This window comes from Littorina saxatilis, linkage group LG12 (genome assembly GCF_037325665.1).
Source record: "Littorina saxatilis isolate snail1 linkage group LG12, US_GU_Lsax_2.0, whole genome shotgun sequence".
Taxonomy (NCBI): domain Eukaryota; kingdom Metazoa; phylum Mollusca; class Gastropoda; order Littorinimorpha; family Littorinidae; genus Littorina; species Littorina saxatilis.
Window position 1 is genome coordinate 55,803,386 of NC_090256.1, and position 15,464 is coordinate 55,818,849.

Consider the following 15,464-nt stretch of genomic DNA (forward strand, 5'->3'; position numbering starts at 1 on the left):
ACTGCATATCGACATGTAGTCAAAACTGGGTTCACAGCAGCATTTTCTCCATCTTTCTCTTCTTTTCATTCAAAGTTCACTGGAGCATTTCTTGACAGGTATAGTCAACCGTTCAGTGTTACAAAAAACAAACAAACATTGAACACTATTGGACGGGCGCAGTGGCCCAGTGGATATGACATCGGCCTCCTAATTGGATGGTCGTGAGTTCAAATCCCAGCCGCGGTCGCCTAGTGCGTTAGGGGTGGAGATTTTTTTGGATCTCCAAGGTTAACTAATTATGTGCAGACCTGCTAGTGCCTTATCCCCCTTCGTGTGTACACACAAGCACAAGACCAAGTGCACCCGGAAAAAATCCTGTAATCCATGTCAAAGTTTGGTGGGTTATAGAAACATGAAAATTCCCAGCATGCTTCCCCCCGAATCTGCGTATGGCTGCCTGAATGGCGGGGTAAAAACGGTCATACACATAAAAGTCCACTTGTGCAAAAACATAAATGAACGTCGGTGTTTCAGCCCATGAACAAACGGAAAAAGAAGAGAGAACACGTTTGGAAATGCAAAATAAACATCTTAATTCTTCTTCCCTTACTGCATGGGTCCTTTTTAGATTTTACCAGTTCAGCAAGTGGATAGTTTGAGAAGAGCTCGATAACAGGGGCAGGGGAATCGGGGCTGTGTGAGGCTGACTCATGATATACATAGCGATCAGTGATCGAGGAGCAGGATTTGGTGCATACATTCTGAAAATGACCCGTAACAATTCCTCAGCAAGCCAAAAGGCGCATCTAGATTGCGTTGTGTACGCCACACACACACAAAAACAATTTAATACAAGAAGAGCAAACGCTCGATCGAGTCACTTTCGCAGTTCTGAATATTATATGAGGCATCAGATGGACAGGAAGAAATTGCTATTCACAACACAATGCATACCTGAAGCATACCTGTGACCTTGAAAAAGGTCAAAGGTCACCAAAGCAGACGTCAAAGTGTAGAGGTCACTGGGAGTCACGTTCACATAAAATTTGAGCCCGGTCACTTTTATAGTTTCCGAGAAAAGCCCAACGTTAAGTTGTGTGTTGCCGAACAGAAAAGGCTAGTTATCTCCCTTGTTTTTCTGATAACGTTCGTAAAAGGCTACAGATGTAAATACTTTGATGTAAAGAATAATCCTACAAAGTTTCAATCACATCCGATGAACTTTGTCAAAGATATAAAATGTCTAATTTTTCCTTTGACACTGACCTGTGACCTTGAAAAAGGTCAAAGGTCAACGAAACCATCGTTAAAGTGTAGAGGTCATTGGAGGTCACGACTAAACAAAATATGAGCCCGATCGCTTTGATAGTTTCCGAGAAAAGTCCAACGTTAAGGTGGTGTCTACGGACGGCTGGCCGGCCGGCCGGACAGACTAACACTGACCGATTACATAGAGTCACTTTTTCTCAAGTGACTCAAAAATCACACACACAAACACACACAGTCTGAAATGCAAGAAGTATAATTCTGCTGTACTTTTATTGATTACACTGTAGCCTACTACACCAAAAAAGCAAAACAGTCAACCATTTAGGAAATTCTGCACATAAAAAACCCACTCCCAGCCCTCCTGCTAAACCCAGCATAACAAGAGGCGAAGCCTTCAAGGCTCACGTAAGAAATAGACAAACAGTAACACAAACTCACTACACGAAGCTTCGCAAAGTCTTAATACCAAAAACCCGCAGCTACGGCGTGGTACTTTGACCCCAACATCGCTTCTCAAGTTTTGACATGCGAAGCTTCGCCGTAGCTCGCAACGAAGTTGAGTTTTTTTTGTAAGAAGAGTGCTTTTCGATTCAAAATGGACGACGAAATCAGACTCAACTACCATAGTGAAGAATGCATTTATCGACTTTGGTTGACCCTGTCACAAAGATGTGAGTAGCATATGTGTGATGTGAAACCACGTCGTGTTTTTAACCTCCCTAAATATTGATGTGCGATGCGTAGGTGACTGGAGAGGCGTTATCACGGGTTTTGTGCGTTGCACGAGAAAACCATAGTCTGACATGAGTTGTGTTTATGAGACATGTAGCTGGTCTGGGTGTAATATCGTCACAACGCTCAACATTTTCAACCAGTGAGGTTGTCAGCGTGTGTCAAGTTTGTCGGGGACAAACACTCTTTCAAGCTTCCATGAGGGTTTTTCCATGGCGTGGACAAGGGAGGGACCTTACACGGGAGAATGCGGAGCGATGGTGGGGGAAGAGACCACATCGGCGCAGAGATGGCTAAACGGAGGACTGAGTTTCCATCGTTACCGGTCGTAGCGACGACGGTTTATTTCGCTAATTTGTTTGTTTATTTGTTGCTTAACGTCCAGCCGACTACGTAGAGCCATATCAGGACGAGGAAGGGGGGGGGGGATGAAGGGGGCCACTTGTCAAGCGATTCCTGTTTACAAATGCACTAACCCATTACTTGTGTCCCAGCAGGCTTTAGTAAAACTAAATTAATACCTACTGGAAGATTACCAGTTTCCAGTATGTTAAAATAGGCTTAACCTATCTACTGCTGGGCTTACATCAGAACACTAACAGATTAAACTACATGTATACATGAATCGCGAGACAAGCGGCAAGAGAAGAGATTTTTTAGAAAAAATACAGGTGAATGAGCAAGAAGGCAGAAAAAAGAAAAGAATTCATGAAGAAAAAGAGAGCATGACAGGAAAGAGGAACCAAAAATCTACCTAACAGCAAACTAGAAAGCTCCTGCGGTTCCAAAAACAGGAGGGGCCTTTAACTTCATAACCGCAGTGTCCCACTGCGGGCTATTTCGCTAATGGCGGAAATGTTTCTCGGGGAGAAACGTGAAAGGTGTGTGTTGGCACCTACAAGGAAAGTTCTGGGAATTCATCATCTACCGGATTCAGCGACACAAGTGATGTGTAAATGACGACATGCAGTGAGCCGTGTTACGAACTCGTGAGTGTCTGTCAGCACCTTATCTTGTGCGTTAATCTATCTTTGAGAAAGTATCTTTATAACATGTATTTACATGCATTGAGTGAATGCTATATGTTGTGTGAACTGTGTGTTCAAGAAGTTGATTCGTATTGATGTATTTGTGGTGGAGAATCGTGTTATATTTTTGGGGAGAAAATAATAAGTCTGTATCCTCCCAAAATTCTGTGTTTGGAGTGTGTTGGTGTGAAGTTTGAAGTCAGTGTAAAAAGATAGGGCAGAACACGTTTTCAGAAAAGATCCTTTATTTCACACTACAATCCACTTCATGACAGACCCAAAGTACAAGAACTAACCTCCTACCTGTATTATTTCATACTGCGATGCATTGACATGTCGAATGAAACTCGAAATCCCAGCGCTCACGCCAACTGGTCCCGGCCGTGCTCAGTCAACGAAATAGAACACATACAATTAACTTACATCATCATCAAGTACGTAAAGTACAATTTGTGACGTAAAGTACTCAAAAAGAAGCACACCACGCGCTGGTCGAGACTACGTGCATGCGCTTTCTGACTAATAAGATTTGAGACGCCAAGACATGAAAAGAAAAAGATAACTCTTGCCTTCCAACTAGTCTCGGCCCGCTCAAAACCGAGACTTTCAGTAATTCCTTCGCGTGACGTCTAACCCTCCTACGCCATAATGTGACGTCTTCAAATGACGTAATGTTAAAGTTTCTACCACAGACATACACACGCACAAACACACACACACGCACAGACAGACAAAGTTACGATCGCATAGGCTACACTTACGTGAGCCAAAAATCAAGTCGCGTAAGGCGAAAATACATTTAGTCAAGCTGTCGAACTCACAGAATGAAACTGAACGCAATGCAATTTTTCAGCAAGACCGTATACAGTAAAACCTGCGAGCAAAGGACACTCTTGGGGAGCCTTGCCACTGTCCTTTGTAGCAAGGTGTCCTTTCTTATGAATATGAATGCGCCAACATTTTTTTTGAAAAAAAACCCAACAGTCACTGATTCTTTTTTTGCCACAGTGATTATTAAAACTCAAAGTTTTGAAGCCCTACTTTATTTTTCGAGGGTAATGGAGTAGATACAGCAAAGATCTTTTTTCATCCAGCCCTCGCCCAAGAGGGAATTAACTAAGCAGTGCATAATATTGAAGCAGAAGAAGAAGCAAAACAAAAACATAAAAACATGGTTATTAAATCAGACAAAGAGGAAGAAAAAACAAGTCGCGTAAGGCGAAAATACAATATTTAGTCAAGTAGCTGCCATTTTTCAGCAAGACCGTATACTCGTAGCATCGTCAGTCCACCGCTCATGGCAAAGGCAGTGAAATTGACAAGAAGAGCGGGGTAGTAGTTGCGCTAAGAAGAATAGCACGCTTTTCTGTACCTCTCTTTGTTTTAACTTTCTGAGCGTGTTTTTAATCCAAACATATCATATCTATATGTTTTTGGAATCAGGAACCGACAAGGAATAAGATGAAAGTGTTTTTAAATTGATTTGGACAATTTAATTTTGATAATAATTTTTATATATTTAATTTTCAGAGCTTGTTTTTAATCCGAATATAACATATTTATATGTTTTTGGAATCAGCAAATGATGGAGAATAAGATAAACGTAAATTTGGATCGTTTTATAAATTTTTTTTTTTTTTTTACAATTTTCCGATTTTTAATGACCAAAGTCATTAATTAATTTTTAAGCCACCAAGCTGAAATGCAATACCGAACCCCGGGCTTCGTCGAAGATTACTTGACCAAAATTTGAACCAATTTGGTTGAAAAATGAGGGCGTGACAGTGCCGCCTCAACTTTCACGAAAAGCCGGATATGACGTCATCAAAGACATTTATCAAAAAAAAGAAAAAAAACGTTCGGGGATTTCATACCCAGGAACTCTGATGTCAAATTTCATAAAGATCGGTCCAGTAGTTTAGTCTGAATCGCTCTACACACACACACACACACGCACGCACACACGCACGCACATACACCACGACCCTCGTTTCGATTCCCCCTCGATGTTAAAATATTTAGTCAAAACTTGACTAAATATAAAAAGAGAGAGAGAGAGAGAGAACGAGCGAGAGAGAGAGAGAGAGAACGAGCGAGAGAGAGAGAGAGAGAGAGAGAGAGAGAGAGAGAGAGGTGCAATCGGTTTCTTATCTGAAGCAATGGGCCATTCACTGGAAGATTCTTTGATCGAGCTGTTGAAAACCACTCGAAGAGTTCTTCGTTCAACTCATCATAGGTTGTTTTTCTTCAACACATTTTGTCGTCGATCTGGCACCGGAGTCCCACTGACTGAGAATTTGTGTTCGATCAGCTTTTATGTTGGAAATTTGAGTTTTTCCGCAATTCAGAAAAAGACGAAGGATGAGACGAAGTTGCATCACAGTACAGAAAGTAGAAACCCGAAATGTTTGAGTTCACGGCATCGACCAATGAGCGTGCACCATACAAAAATCAACTTCTTTAAAGTGCTGTCATTGGCTTACAAAATAAGCTTCTCGCGCGTTCACATCGCCAGCGAGATTGTATTTGCAGAACCAAGATGGCGGACCAGCGTCTGCTAAAAGCTGTCTGCTTCAAGGGTTTGTCCGTTGTTGACAAGTAACGAACCCAATCGGGACCAAAAAAGGGTGTCCGCGTCCGCGCCTTTGAGGTGTTCGCACTTTCAAGGTGTTTTTGAGAGTAAAATACATCCGTCCTCACTTGAATTGTCCGTTATGCTAAGGTGTCCGCCGAAATAAGGGTCCGCTGGATGCAGGTTTTACTGTACTCGTAGCATCGTCAGTCCACCGCTCATGGCAAAGGCAGTGAAATTGACAAGAAGAGCGGGGTAGTAGTTGCGCTGAGAAGGATAGCACGCTTTTCTGTACCTCTCTTCGTTTTAACTTTCTGAGCGTGTTTTTAATCCAAACATATCATATCTATATGTTTTTGGAATCAGGAACCGACAAGCAACAAGATGAAAGTGTTTTTAAATTGATTTTGAAAATTTAATTTTGATCATAAATTTACATTTTTAATTTTCAGAGCTTGTTTTTAATCCAAATATAACATATTTATATGTTTTTGGAATCAGAAAATGATGAAGAATAAGATGAACGTAAATTTGGATCGTTTTATAAATTTTTTTTTTTTTTTACAATTTTCAGATTTTTAATGACCAAAGTCATTAACTAATTTTTAAGCCACCAAGCTGAAATGCAATACCGAAGTCCGGCCTTCGTCGAAGATTGCTTTGCCAAAATTTCAATCAATTTGATTGAAAAATGAGGGTGTGACAGTGCCGCCTCAACTTTTACAAAAAGCCGGATATGACGCCATCAAAGGTATTTATCGAAAAAAAGAAAAAAACGTCCGGGGATATCATTCCCAGGAACTCTCATGTAAAATTTCATAAAGATCGGTCCAGTAGTTTGGTCTGAATCGCTCTACACACACACACGCACACACACATACACCACGACCCTCGTCTCAATTCCCCCTCAATGTTAAAACATTTAGTCAAAACTTGACTAAATGTAAAAATGATGAGTCACAAACAGACCTAATCATGTAAAAATGTTTTTTTCTACAAAGTACCAAAGTACAAAAAGCGAAATACAAAACATGTCATGAAAAAAAAAATCGTTTTTATTTAAACTAACCCTCAAAAGTTAAACTATTATGGTGTCAAACAAAAAACATGCAACCAAAAACAGAACAAATCAAGGATTAACTAAGAACTTTGCATCTGTCAAAAAGCAAGAAAACTGCAAAACAAACAAGGATCCAAAGGGCAACCCATCGACATTGTAAATATCTGGACTAAAACACCCAAAGTTGCAACTTTATAAAAAAATATTGTAAAAAAACAATCACAAAACATCTAGCCAAGATCTTCCAACAAGCAAAGCAAAACACAAACAAACACAATGCCTAGTGACAAAAGGCAAGAGAAATTCAACAAGCTTAGAAAAAATTCCTGTTTTGAATATGTGTATTAATACATAAACAACTACCACAAAAATTGTCTCTCTTCAAGTACATGTCACTGATCTCACTACATTTGTGAGTGTTTCCTCCATGCAAAGGTACATTATCCATAATCAGAGCTAACAACTACAAATATTTCACAGATTAGACACCATATTTACCACAGAAAGGTCAAAGTTTATTTTACAAAATTTTGCACAGAGGCTCGTTACTACTTTAGTCAAAGATCATGTCAAAGTTGGGCATATTGCCCCCCTCCTCATGGCTCTCTTCAGTCAGCATCAACTGAGCCCCTCCAATCTCATCTGGTCCTAGCCCAATGGCAAGCCCTCCCTGGCCTGGACCCCCATCCATCCACTGACCAGTCCCTGCTATCTCATCGAGTGGAAGCCCAACGGCAACCCCACCCTGGCCTGGGTTCTGCTGGTCGACCTGGTCCAGATCCACACCAATCAGCCAAGGAGCTCCTCCCTCTTCAACCATTCTTTGAACAAGGGCTGGATCCTGCAACTGCCCCTGCTGGCCTAGGTTGAACCCGACAAGCTTGGGAACTTCTTCAGCCTCACTCATTCCTTGCCCTCGTTCTGCCACTCCCTGCTCATCTACTTGACCTGGAGGGGTTTCGTTCAAATGAGAAGCCCCTGCAACACCAAACGCCTGCCCTCCAAGCTCAATACTCTGCTGACCGCCCTGGCCTGTGCTCAGTGGCTGACTGCTCTCCGGATCAGGCAGGCCCTCTTGCAGCAGCTGCATCAGTTCATTGACTGCTGCTTCATCTACTTCATCCATAGGAATGGAACCCACTGTTCCATCGTCGGTTTGGCTCAGCTGCAGCTGACTGCTGTCAGAACCAGCCTGACCCAAGACAGGTACTGTGGTAGTTTCGCCCTGCCCCAGCTGAACAGAAGCCATGGCCTCAACATTCAAACTGAACTGACCCTTCTCTTGTGGCTGAGGACTGGCAGGGTGAGCCATTCCACAGTTCTGCAAGACTGTATCAACTGCAAAAGGACCCATTACCAGAGGCCTGCTGCCATCAGAGAACCAGAATTGCTGTGCCATCATCCCAGGCTCTCCAATAGACTGCTGCTGAGACAGGGATGTTTCCACTGCTATTGTGGCAGGAGGACTGCCTGTTGCAGATATTCCAAAGCCCTGATGGATGAAGGCAGCTGTACTGGAATCACCCAGGCCTGTCACAGGCTGAGTCTGCACTGGGCCACTCCCAGCCTTGCCTGACAGAGCAGTATCACTCATGTGGTGGTCAGCCTTGCCCACGGAAGACCCATGCATAGTGCGGGGACTGGGGTTCCTGCGACCACTACTGACCACCACAAAGGGGATTTTGGCCACACATTTGTCAGCCTTCAGGGATTCTGATGGCAGGCGTTTCTGCTTTTGAGGAAAGGCTCCTTTCTTCTCGGGGCTACCCACTTTCATGGGGGCCGACTGAGATACCCCTTTCTGTGAAATTTTTCTCTCTTTCCCCAACTTGCCTCCGGGCCTGGCAGCTTTTCTCTTACCCCCACCCTTGCCCAGGCTGGTAACAGAAGCAGGGGGACTCTGTGTTTTGGGCTGGATACTCAGAGCGCCCATTTGGTGGGCCACCTTTGACTGGGGACTAGAGACCTGCATGTCCAATCCCTGACCTGCCCAGTTGCCATGCCCTCCCAAGCCCCCATCCGTCCCACCATCAGCCAGACCCTCTGAATTCTTTTCCTTCTCCACCCAATAACAAGGTTGGCCGGGAGCGGAGGGGTCTGGCACCAGCTGCTCAGCCTTGACGTTCTCTTTCATGTCGACGTCAACGTTCCCTTCACCCGGCATCTCCTCTTCCATGTCCGGTCCCTGCCAGTCAGCTGGCTTCAGTCCGCCAAGACGCGGCCTGTGAGTCTGAGCGATCTGGCTGGCACCTGCCTGGGAGTAAGTCAGTGGAACAGCAGACTCTGGTGAAGAACTTCGCAGGGCGATGTCGTCTGGCATCGCAAACTGTGAGGCAGGTCGGCTGGGAACATTTGTAGCAGGCTTCCCATTCTGATTTGCAGTGAGAATGCCAGGGACAACATTGTCCCATGGTTTCAACAGCGGCGCTATCTGTTCCTGGAAGCGAGCGGCACCATCAAACAGCTTGGGTGCTGGTGAGACTGGTTCCAGTGCAGAAGCGGCATGCATCGCTTGTGCTGGCAGTGGTAGATCAGGGATGACCTGGCTGTCTCCATCTGTAATACAACAATGTGATGCTTGAAAACACTGCACACTATACACACAATGTTTCACTATTGGCCTTCAAGATCAATAAAAGAGTTTCATTCAACCTCTTCCCTCCTAAATCAAATCAAACACACCCCAACACACATGCGCACTGTCCCGTGATAGATGGTACGTCGACGGCCAGTTTACAAGCATTTTCATTTCACAATCAAAATCACAAGCTATCTTTTCAGTTGAGACATTTTTTCTCACAGCCACACCAAATCATCGCAATGAAACATTCATAAACAAAACAAGTATCACAAAGGTAACAAAGTACAGCATCACCAGGACAAACACACACAAAGGTACACGTCTTGCTACCTGAGTGATCAGTGGGGTCATCCACAGGTGTAGGAATCTTCAGCGGGTCCTCCTGGCTCACTTGCTCTCTCACAATACCTGCTATAAACATCAACAGATTAGACATCAACCACACAGAAGCATAAGAAATGTCAGTACTATGGAAAGGTACATCCATGCTCACTCACAAGTAAACAATAGTACCTCGCAAATCTTAAGTGATCCATAGCGCTTAGAGAATTGCACAAATCTCATGTCCAGTAACACAACCAGAGATAGTGGAGAATAACTTACAACTGAACTGAAAGTACGGATACAAATGCACAAGAGGACTTAAATTTTGGCATGTGATTATTCCTCTTTTTGGAACCATGAGGAGTGGACAATCAGCAGGTGTTCAGTTTTCATTATCTCTTCCTGTTATTGTTTCCCCTGCTATAACTATAGCACACAAAAGATATAATCCTGCCCTGCTCATAAACTTCACGTGAACTGATCATATGAAGTCTAACATTCTAATGAGTTCACCAGATTTCTTGAGCAAGTAGGAAAGACATGATACAGGTTATATAGCAGTTACCTGAGAGATAGCAAGCTGCCTGCTCATCAGTCCATCGTTTGTTTGGGTCAGGGTCCAAGGCTGATTTCATGACCTCCAGGATTGCAGATGGCACTCCATCAAACAACCAACGCCCATTTGTGGCCAGATCCGGCAGATGGTGTACATACTTCGTCATCTGCATAGAAACATTGCCATGAGAGAACATGAATCGTTGTGAAAGTGGGACATAAAAACACACCCCGCACAAGCTTTAGCTTTATTCCATTATCATGAATAATAAGTATTTTTGAATTAAGTCCTAAAGCCTCAGGCAAACCTGTACAATCTTACCTTTGACAAACAAAAAAACACACAAACATTCTAATCAAAACCTTGCCTGACTGCAGAGACATCAAGAACTGTTACACATGCCTTCACATTTATTCCAAAAGCACTTACACACACACACAACCACCACAAAAAGCCCTGCAAGTATCGTACCAAGAGAAAGTTGAACGCAAACTTTGCATCCAGCTTGCCACCGAACTGCTGACGCAGATGCTCCACCTCCTCTACATTGACAACGGTCTGTGAGGAGTCTTTCTTCTCCTGTTCAGCCAGCACAAAATGCTGGAGAGTGGCCATGAAGAACAGCACCAGGGCCATGGCGAAGGTGTCAAGCGCTGCCGCTGGTGGAAACTCATCTGCCTCTGGCTTCCCTCTGCACACGAAGTGTTTGAGACTGAAGTCATGCAAATTGAGAACGTCACACTTCTTCCTTGTAACGCTGAATTTCACACACAGTGATTCCTGTAATGCTAGACTTTTTCAATGAAACAAACTCCTGAGCTAGTCCAGTGTCAGGTTTGTTGTCACACTACATGAATCTCAAAATGTTCACCCTTGTGTGATGTTTCTTTCACAGGGCTATTTCAGGAGATACCTCAGATACCACTTGTATGCTGCTTTTACAAACATAACTCAAGCACAAAGATAGATTTTTCCCCCTGTTGTTTTTAGCATTTTTAATCAAACATGTCCATGAAAAGATGAACTTGTTTCGAAGTATGTGAATGCACAAAGTTTCTTCCCTGTCAAACAAACGATATTGACCTCAGACCTCCTCTCACAGACTGACAGACACACAAGCACACACATTTTAATCCAAACCTCACCCCTGCCCTGATTGCAAAGCCAGCAAGAACTGTCCCACATGCTGCCACATTTCCGGCGCCCAGTATTCTGGTGTCATCTGCAGCTTGAAGGTCACCATGTCCTTCAGGCTGAGACTGCTGCCAAAGTCTGCCAGTACTAGCACCAGGTCCTTCTGGCGATTCTGGTGCAGGAGTATGTTTTCCGCTGCAAAATTATTGTAACCAAACGATGATATTGATAATCACAATGGCATAAAAGGAAACAAAACAAAAACAACAAAAAACAGAAAGCAACAAAATTGTCATGTTGTCAGATAAGAACATTTGTTGTAAATAACAGGTGAGTGAATGTCAGCATGTTAGCAGTAAGACTGAAACTCTGGTGTGAACGATACGTAAATCATATCTGCAGATAAAGCGCAGATTGTGGTCTCCTCCTTCACAAAGTTCAAGTCAGAATCATGACAGCTATAGAGTGAAAGTGAGGTATGACAAAATCTCTGAAACTTAATTCTCAGTGTTGTTCCCAGACACAGAACAATCGGTCAGTTGGACCTAGATTCATAACACATACCGGTCAAACTGTCCTGGCCGCAAACAAATTATTTTGTTAAAACTAATAAAAGACATCCCACAAATAAAAGGTAACTGACATTTGACAGGCCTGGGGTGAGAACAATGCGTTTGATAGAAAAACTATTAAAAATATAACTGAAGATCCATGCCTGGGAACAACACTGCATTTTTTGTCAAAACATGAACAAAATAAACCAGTTTACAGGTAGACTATCCACACACCTAACGAACATAAAAGAGGCTGACAGACAAGAAAGATGTTACGCACGTTTGATGTCCAGGTGACAGATGCCCTCGTGGTGAACATAGCGCAGTGCCTCAAACCCCTGTCTGCCCAAATCTTGCACCACCTGCCAGTAATGGTCACCACTGATGCTCTCTTTGCAAAACTTTTGCAGGCAGTCACGAAGCGGAAAACCTGTTGGGGAGAAACGCAGGAAAGAGTTAACAGAATGTACATGGTGACACAAATAAAATGCGACCCACAAATATGCTAATAACGTCTACATCTGTTGACCGAATTACTTTATATTTGGTGTACAATAACTTCAAGTTATGCATAACCAGTCCACAGAGCGGAAAAAGTTTGTAGGTCAAATGGTCTGAATTCTGTGCCCTTTCAAACAAAAACCATCCGAAATTGGGGGTTGACTCAACAGTACCAGGTTTGAAATTGAGCGGTAGTCAAACTAACGCGATGAAATGGCACAAAAGAAGAAAGACGTTCTCCAGGAAAGGTTAACATCAACAAGAGAAACTAAGACTGACCTGCATCTTGAAGAATGAGGTCGACAGTGGAGTCATGACACAAGAGGGCGTACACTTGACACACACCAGAGTGCTCCATCTTCAGCATGGACTGAACCTCTTCCATCCGCAGACTCCCTGCCTATTAGAGTAAAGAAAAGACCCAATAAGAAATCATAGTGACTGGAATATGGAATAATAGACGAGGTTTGGAAATAACTCTTCAGAGGTATTCGAACAAATTTCTGTGTTGAGATAATAAAGTCTCACACAAAAATGGTCTCTGTTGAGATAATAAAGTCTTCTATACATGTCTATGTCTAACTCTTGTGAGGTTCTTGGAAGAGCTGTAGTTCTTGAAAGTAAGACAAGCGAACCATACTTAGCTCGGTGGTACTCTGATCTGCGTTTTTGTGTGCTTTTTTTTTTTTTTTTAAAGAAAAAGGCATGATAATGAGCGGACTATGTACAGACGGCCCTTTTGTAACAAAAACAAGTCGCGTAAGGCAAAATTACTACATTTAGTCAAGCTGTGGAACTCACAGAATGAAACTGAACGCACTGCATTTTTTCACAATGACCGTAGTCCTCCGCTTGTGCAAAACGGAGTGAAACTGATGAGCCTGTTCAGCGCGGTAGTGGTTTCGCTGTGCTGCATAGCACGCTTTTCTGTACCTCTCTTCGTTTTAACTTTCTGAGCGTGTTTTTAATCCAAATATATCATATCTATATGTTTTTGGAATCAGGAACGGACAAGGAATAAGATGAAATTGTTTTTAAATCGATTTCGGAAATTTAATTTTGATCATAATTTTTATATTTTTAATTTTCAGAGCTTGTTTTTAATCCAAATATAACATATTTATATGTTTTTGGAATCAGAAAATGATGTAGATTAAGATGAACGTAAATTTGGATCGTTTTATATAAAAAAAAATTATTACAATTTTCAGATTTTTAATGACTAAAGTCATTAATTTTAAGCCACCATGCTGAAATGCAATACCGAAGTCCGGCCTTCGTCGAAGATTGCTGGGCCAAAATTTCAATCAATTTGATTGAAAAATGAGGGTGTGACAGTGCCGCCTCAACTTTTACAAAAAGCCGGATATGACGTCATCAAAAGTATTTATCAAAAAAATTTAAAAAACCTCCGGGGATATCATTCCCAGGAACAGGCGGGGATGTAGCTCAGTCGGTAGCGCACTGGATTTGTATCCAGTAGGCCGCTGTCAGCGTGAGTTCGTCCCCATGTTCGGCGAGAGATTTATTTCTCAGAGTCAACTTTGTGTGCAGACTCTCCTCGGTGTCCGAACACCCCCGTGTGTACACGCAAGCACAAGACCAAGTGCGCACGAAAAAGATCCTGTAATCCATGTCAGAGTTCGGTGGGTTATAGAAACACGAAAATACCCAGCATGCTTCCTCCGAAAGCGGCGTATGGCTGCCTAAATGACGGGGTAAAAACGGTCATACACGTAAAAGCCGTGGGAGTTTCAGCCCATGAACGAACAAACAAATTCCCAGGAACTCTCATGTCAAATTTCATAAAGATTGGTCCAGTAGTTTGGTCTGAATCGCTCTACACACACTCACGCACAGACAGACAGACAGACACACACACACACACATACACTACGACCCTCGTCTTGATTCCCCCTCTATGTTAAAACATTTAGTCAAAACTTGACTAAATGTAAAAAGCAGATCTGAGTTCCTTATTTACTGTAGTTCCAACAGCATGTTCCTACTGGTAATTCCCACTGAACTAGCCTGACCTTCAAGAAATACCCCTCTTCCACACCCCACAAAAAAACTGACAGAGTTATTTCCGGAATTGGTTTATTTTCCAACAAATACGCCAGTAATGGGCAAATATTTTTCTCGCAAAGGAAAAAATAGCATTATGAACAAAAAATACCTTCAGCCTCTTTCTGACGAACTTCTTCTTCATCTGCATGTCGCTAAAGGCTGTGACTTCACCAGCAACGCCACTTCCAAGCGAACGACGGAAAACCAAGTTGAGGTTTTTCTTAAAGCAGCTTTCATCTGCTTTCAAGTCCTTTGAAAATGTAAACGCTTTGGTAAATATCCATCACTTGATTAGGATGGTCATACAAAACACACAAATGAAAACCAATAACAATACCATTTTTCAACAGAACAGTTTGGAACTATTGACTAACCGACTTCTCTTTATGCCAAAACATTCTGGGCGGATCCCAAAATTTAAAAATGAATGATGATTTTGGCTACAGATTAGAGGTTTGCCTTGAACTAATATGTGAGACGGAGGGGGGAGAAGCGGAAAGACAGAGAGAGACAGCAAAGCACCATAAACATTGGATCGCAGAATGAATCAACTTATCAACATGTACCACATACAAAGAAAATGAAATACAGTGGTACTTGCCTTGTCTTTTGTGAGGACACCTGCAATGTAGGTACACTCCTGTCCTATTCCTAGGGTGTCCTTTCTTTCTTTCTTTATTTGGTGTTTAACGTCGTTTTCAACCATTCAAGGTTATATCGCGACGGGGGAAAGGGGGGAGATGGGATAGGGGAAAGGGGGGAGATGGGATAGAGCCACTTGTTCTTGTTCACAAAAGCACTAATCAAAAAATTGCTCCAGGGGCTTGCAACGTAGTAAAATATATGACCTTACTGGGAGAATGCAAGTTTCCAGTACAAAGGACTTAACATTTCTTACATACTGCTTGACTAAAATCTTTACAAACATTGACTATATTCTATACAAGAAACATTTAACAAGGGTAAAAGGAGAAACAGAACCGTTAGTCGCCTCTTACGACATGCTGGGTAGCATCGGGTAAATTCTTTTTCGTCCCAACCAATATGGGACTCCCCCTAACCCTCAGGGGGTATGTGTCCTCTCATAGCAGGTACTTGTGT

The 15,464-nt window shown here is 42.7% G+C and overlaps 1 protein-coding gene across 3 annotated transcripts in view; it reads right to left on the bottom strand.

Moving 5' to 3' along the window:
* Nucleotides 1-1,502: 1,502 nt before the first annotated feature.
* LOC138982295 (uncharacterized) overlaps nt 1,503-15,464 on the bottom strand; it is a 333,833-nt gene continuing 319,871 nt past the window's right edge. For 2 of the 3 annotated variants that reach the window (XM_070355554.1, XM_070355553.1), the window contains exons 5-12: nt 14,473-14,613; nt 12,573-12,693; nt 12,073-12,222; nt 11,250-11,433; nt 10,576-10,795; nt 10,114-10,270; nt 9,555-9,635; nt 1,503-9,199 (exon numbers count right to left, since the gene is read on the bottom strand). In XM_070355554.1, coding sequence (XP_070211655.1) covers nt 7,197-9,199; nt 9,555-9,635; nt 10,114-10,270; nt 10,576-10,795; nt 11,250-11,433; nt 12,073-12,222; nt 12,573-12,693; nt 14,473-14,613 — 3,057 coding nt within the window. In that variant the 3' untranslated portion in view covers nt 1,503-7,196. The remainder of the gene's footprint in view (nt 9,200-9,554; nt 9,636-10,113; nt 10,271-10,575; nt 10,796-11,249; nt 11,434-12,072; nt 12,223-12,572; nt 12,694-14,472; nt 14,614-15,464) is intronic. The other variant, XM_070355555.1, reaches the window with a different exon arrangement.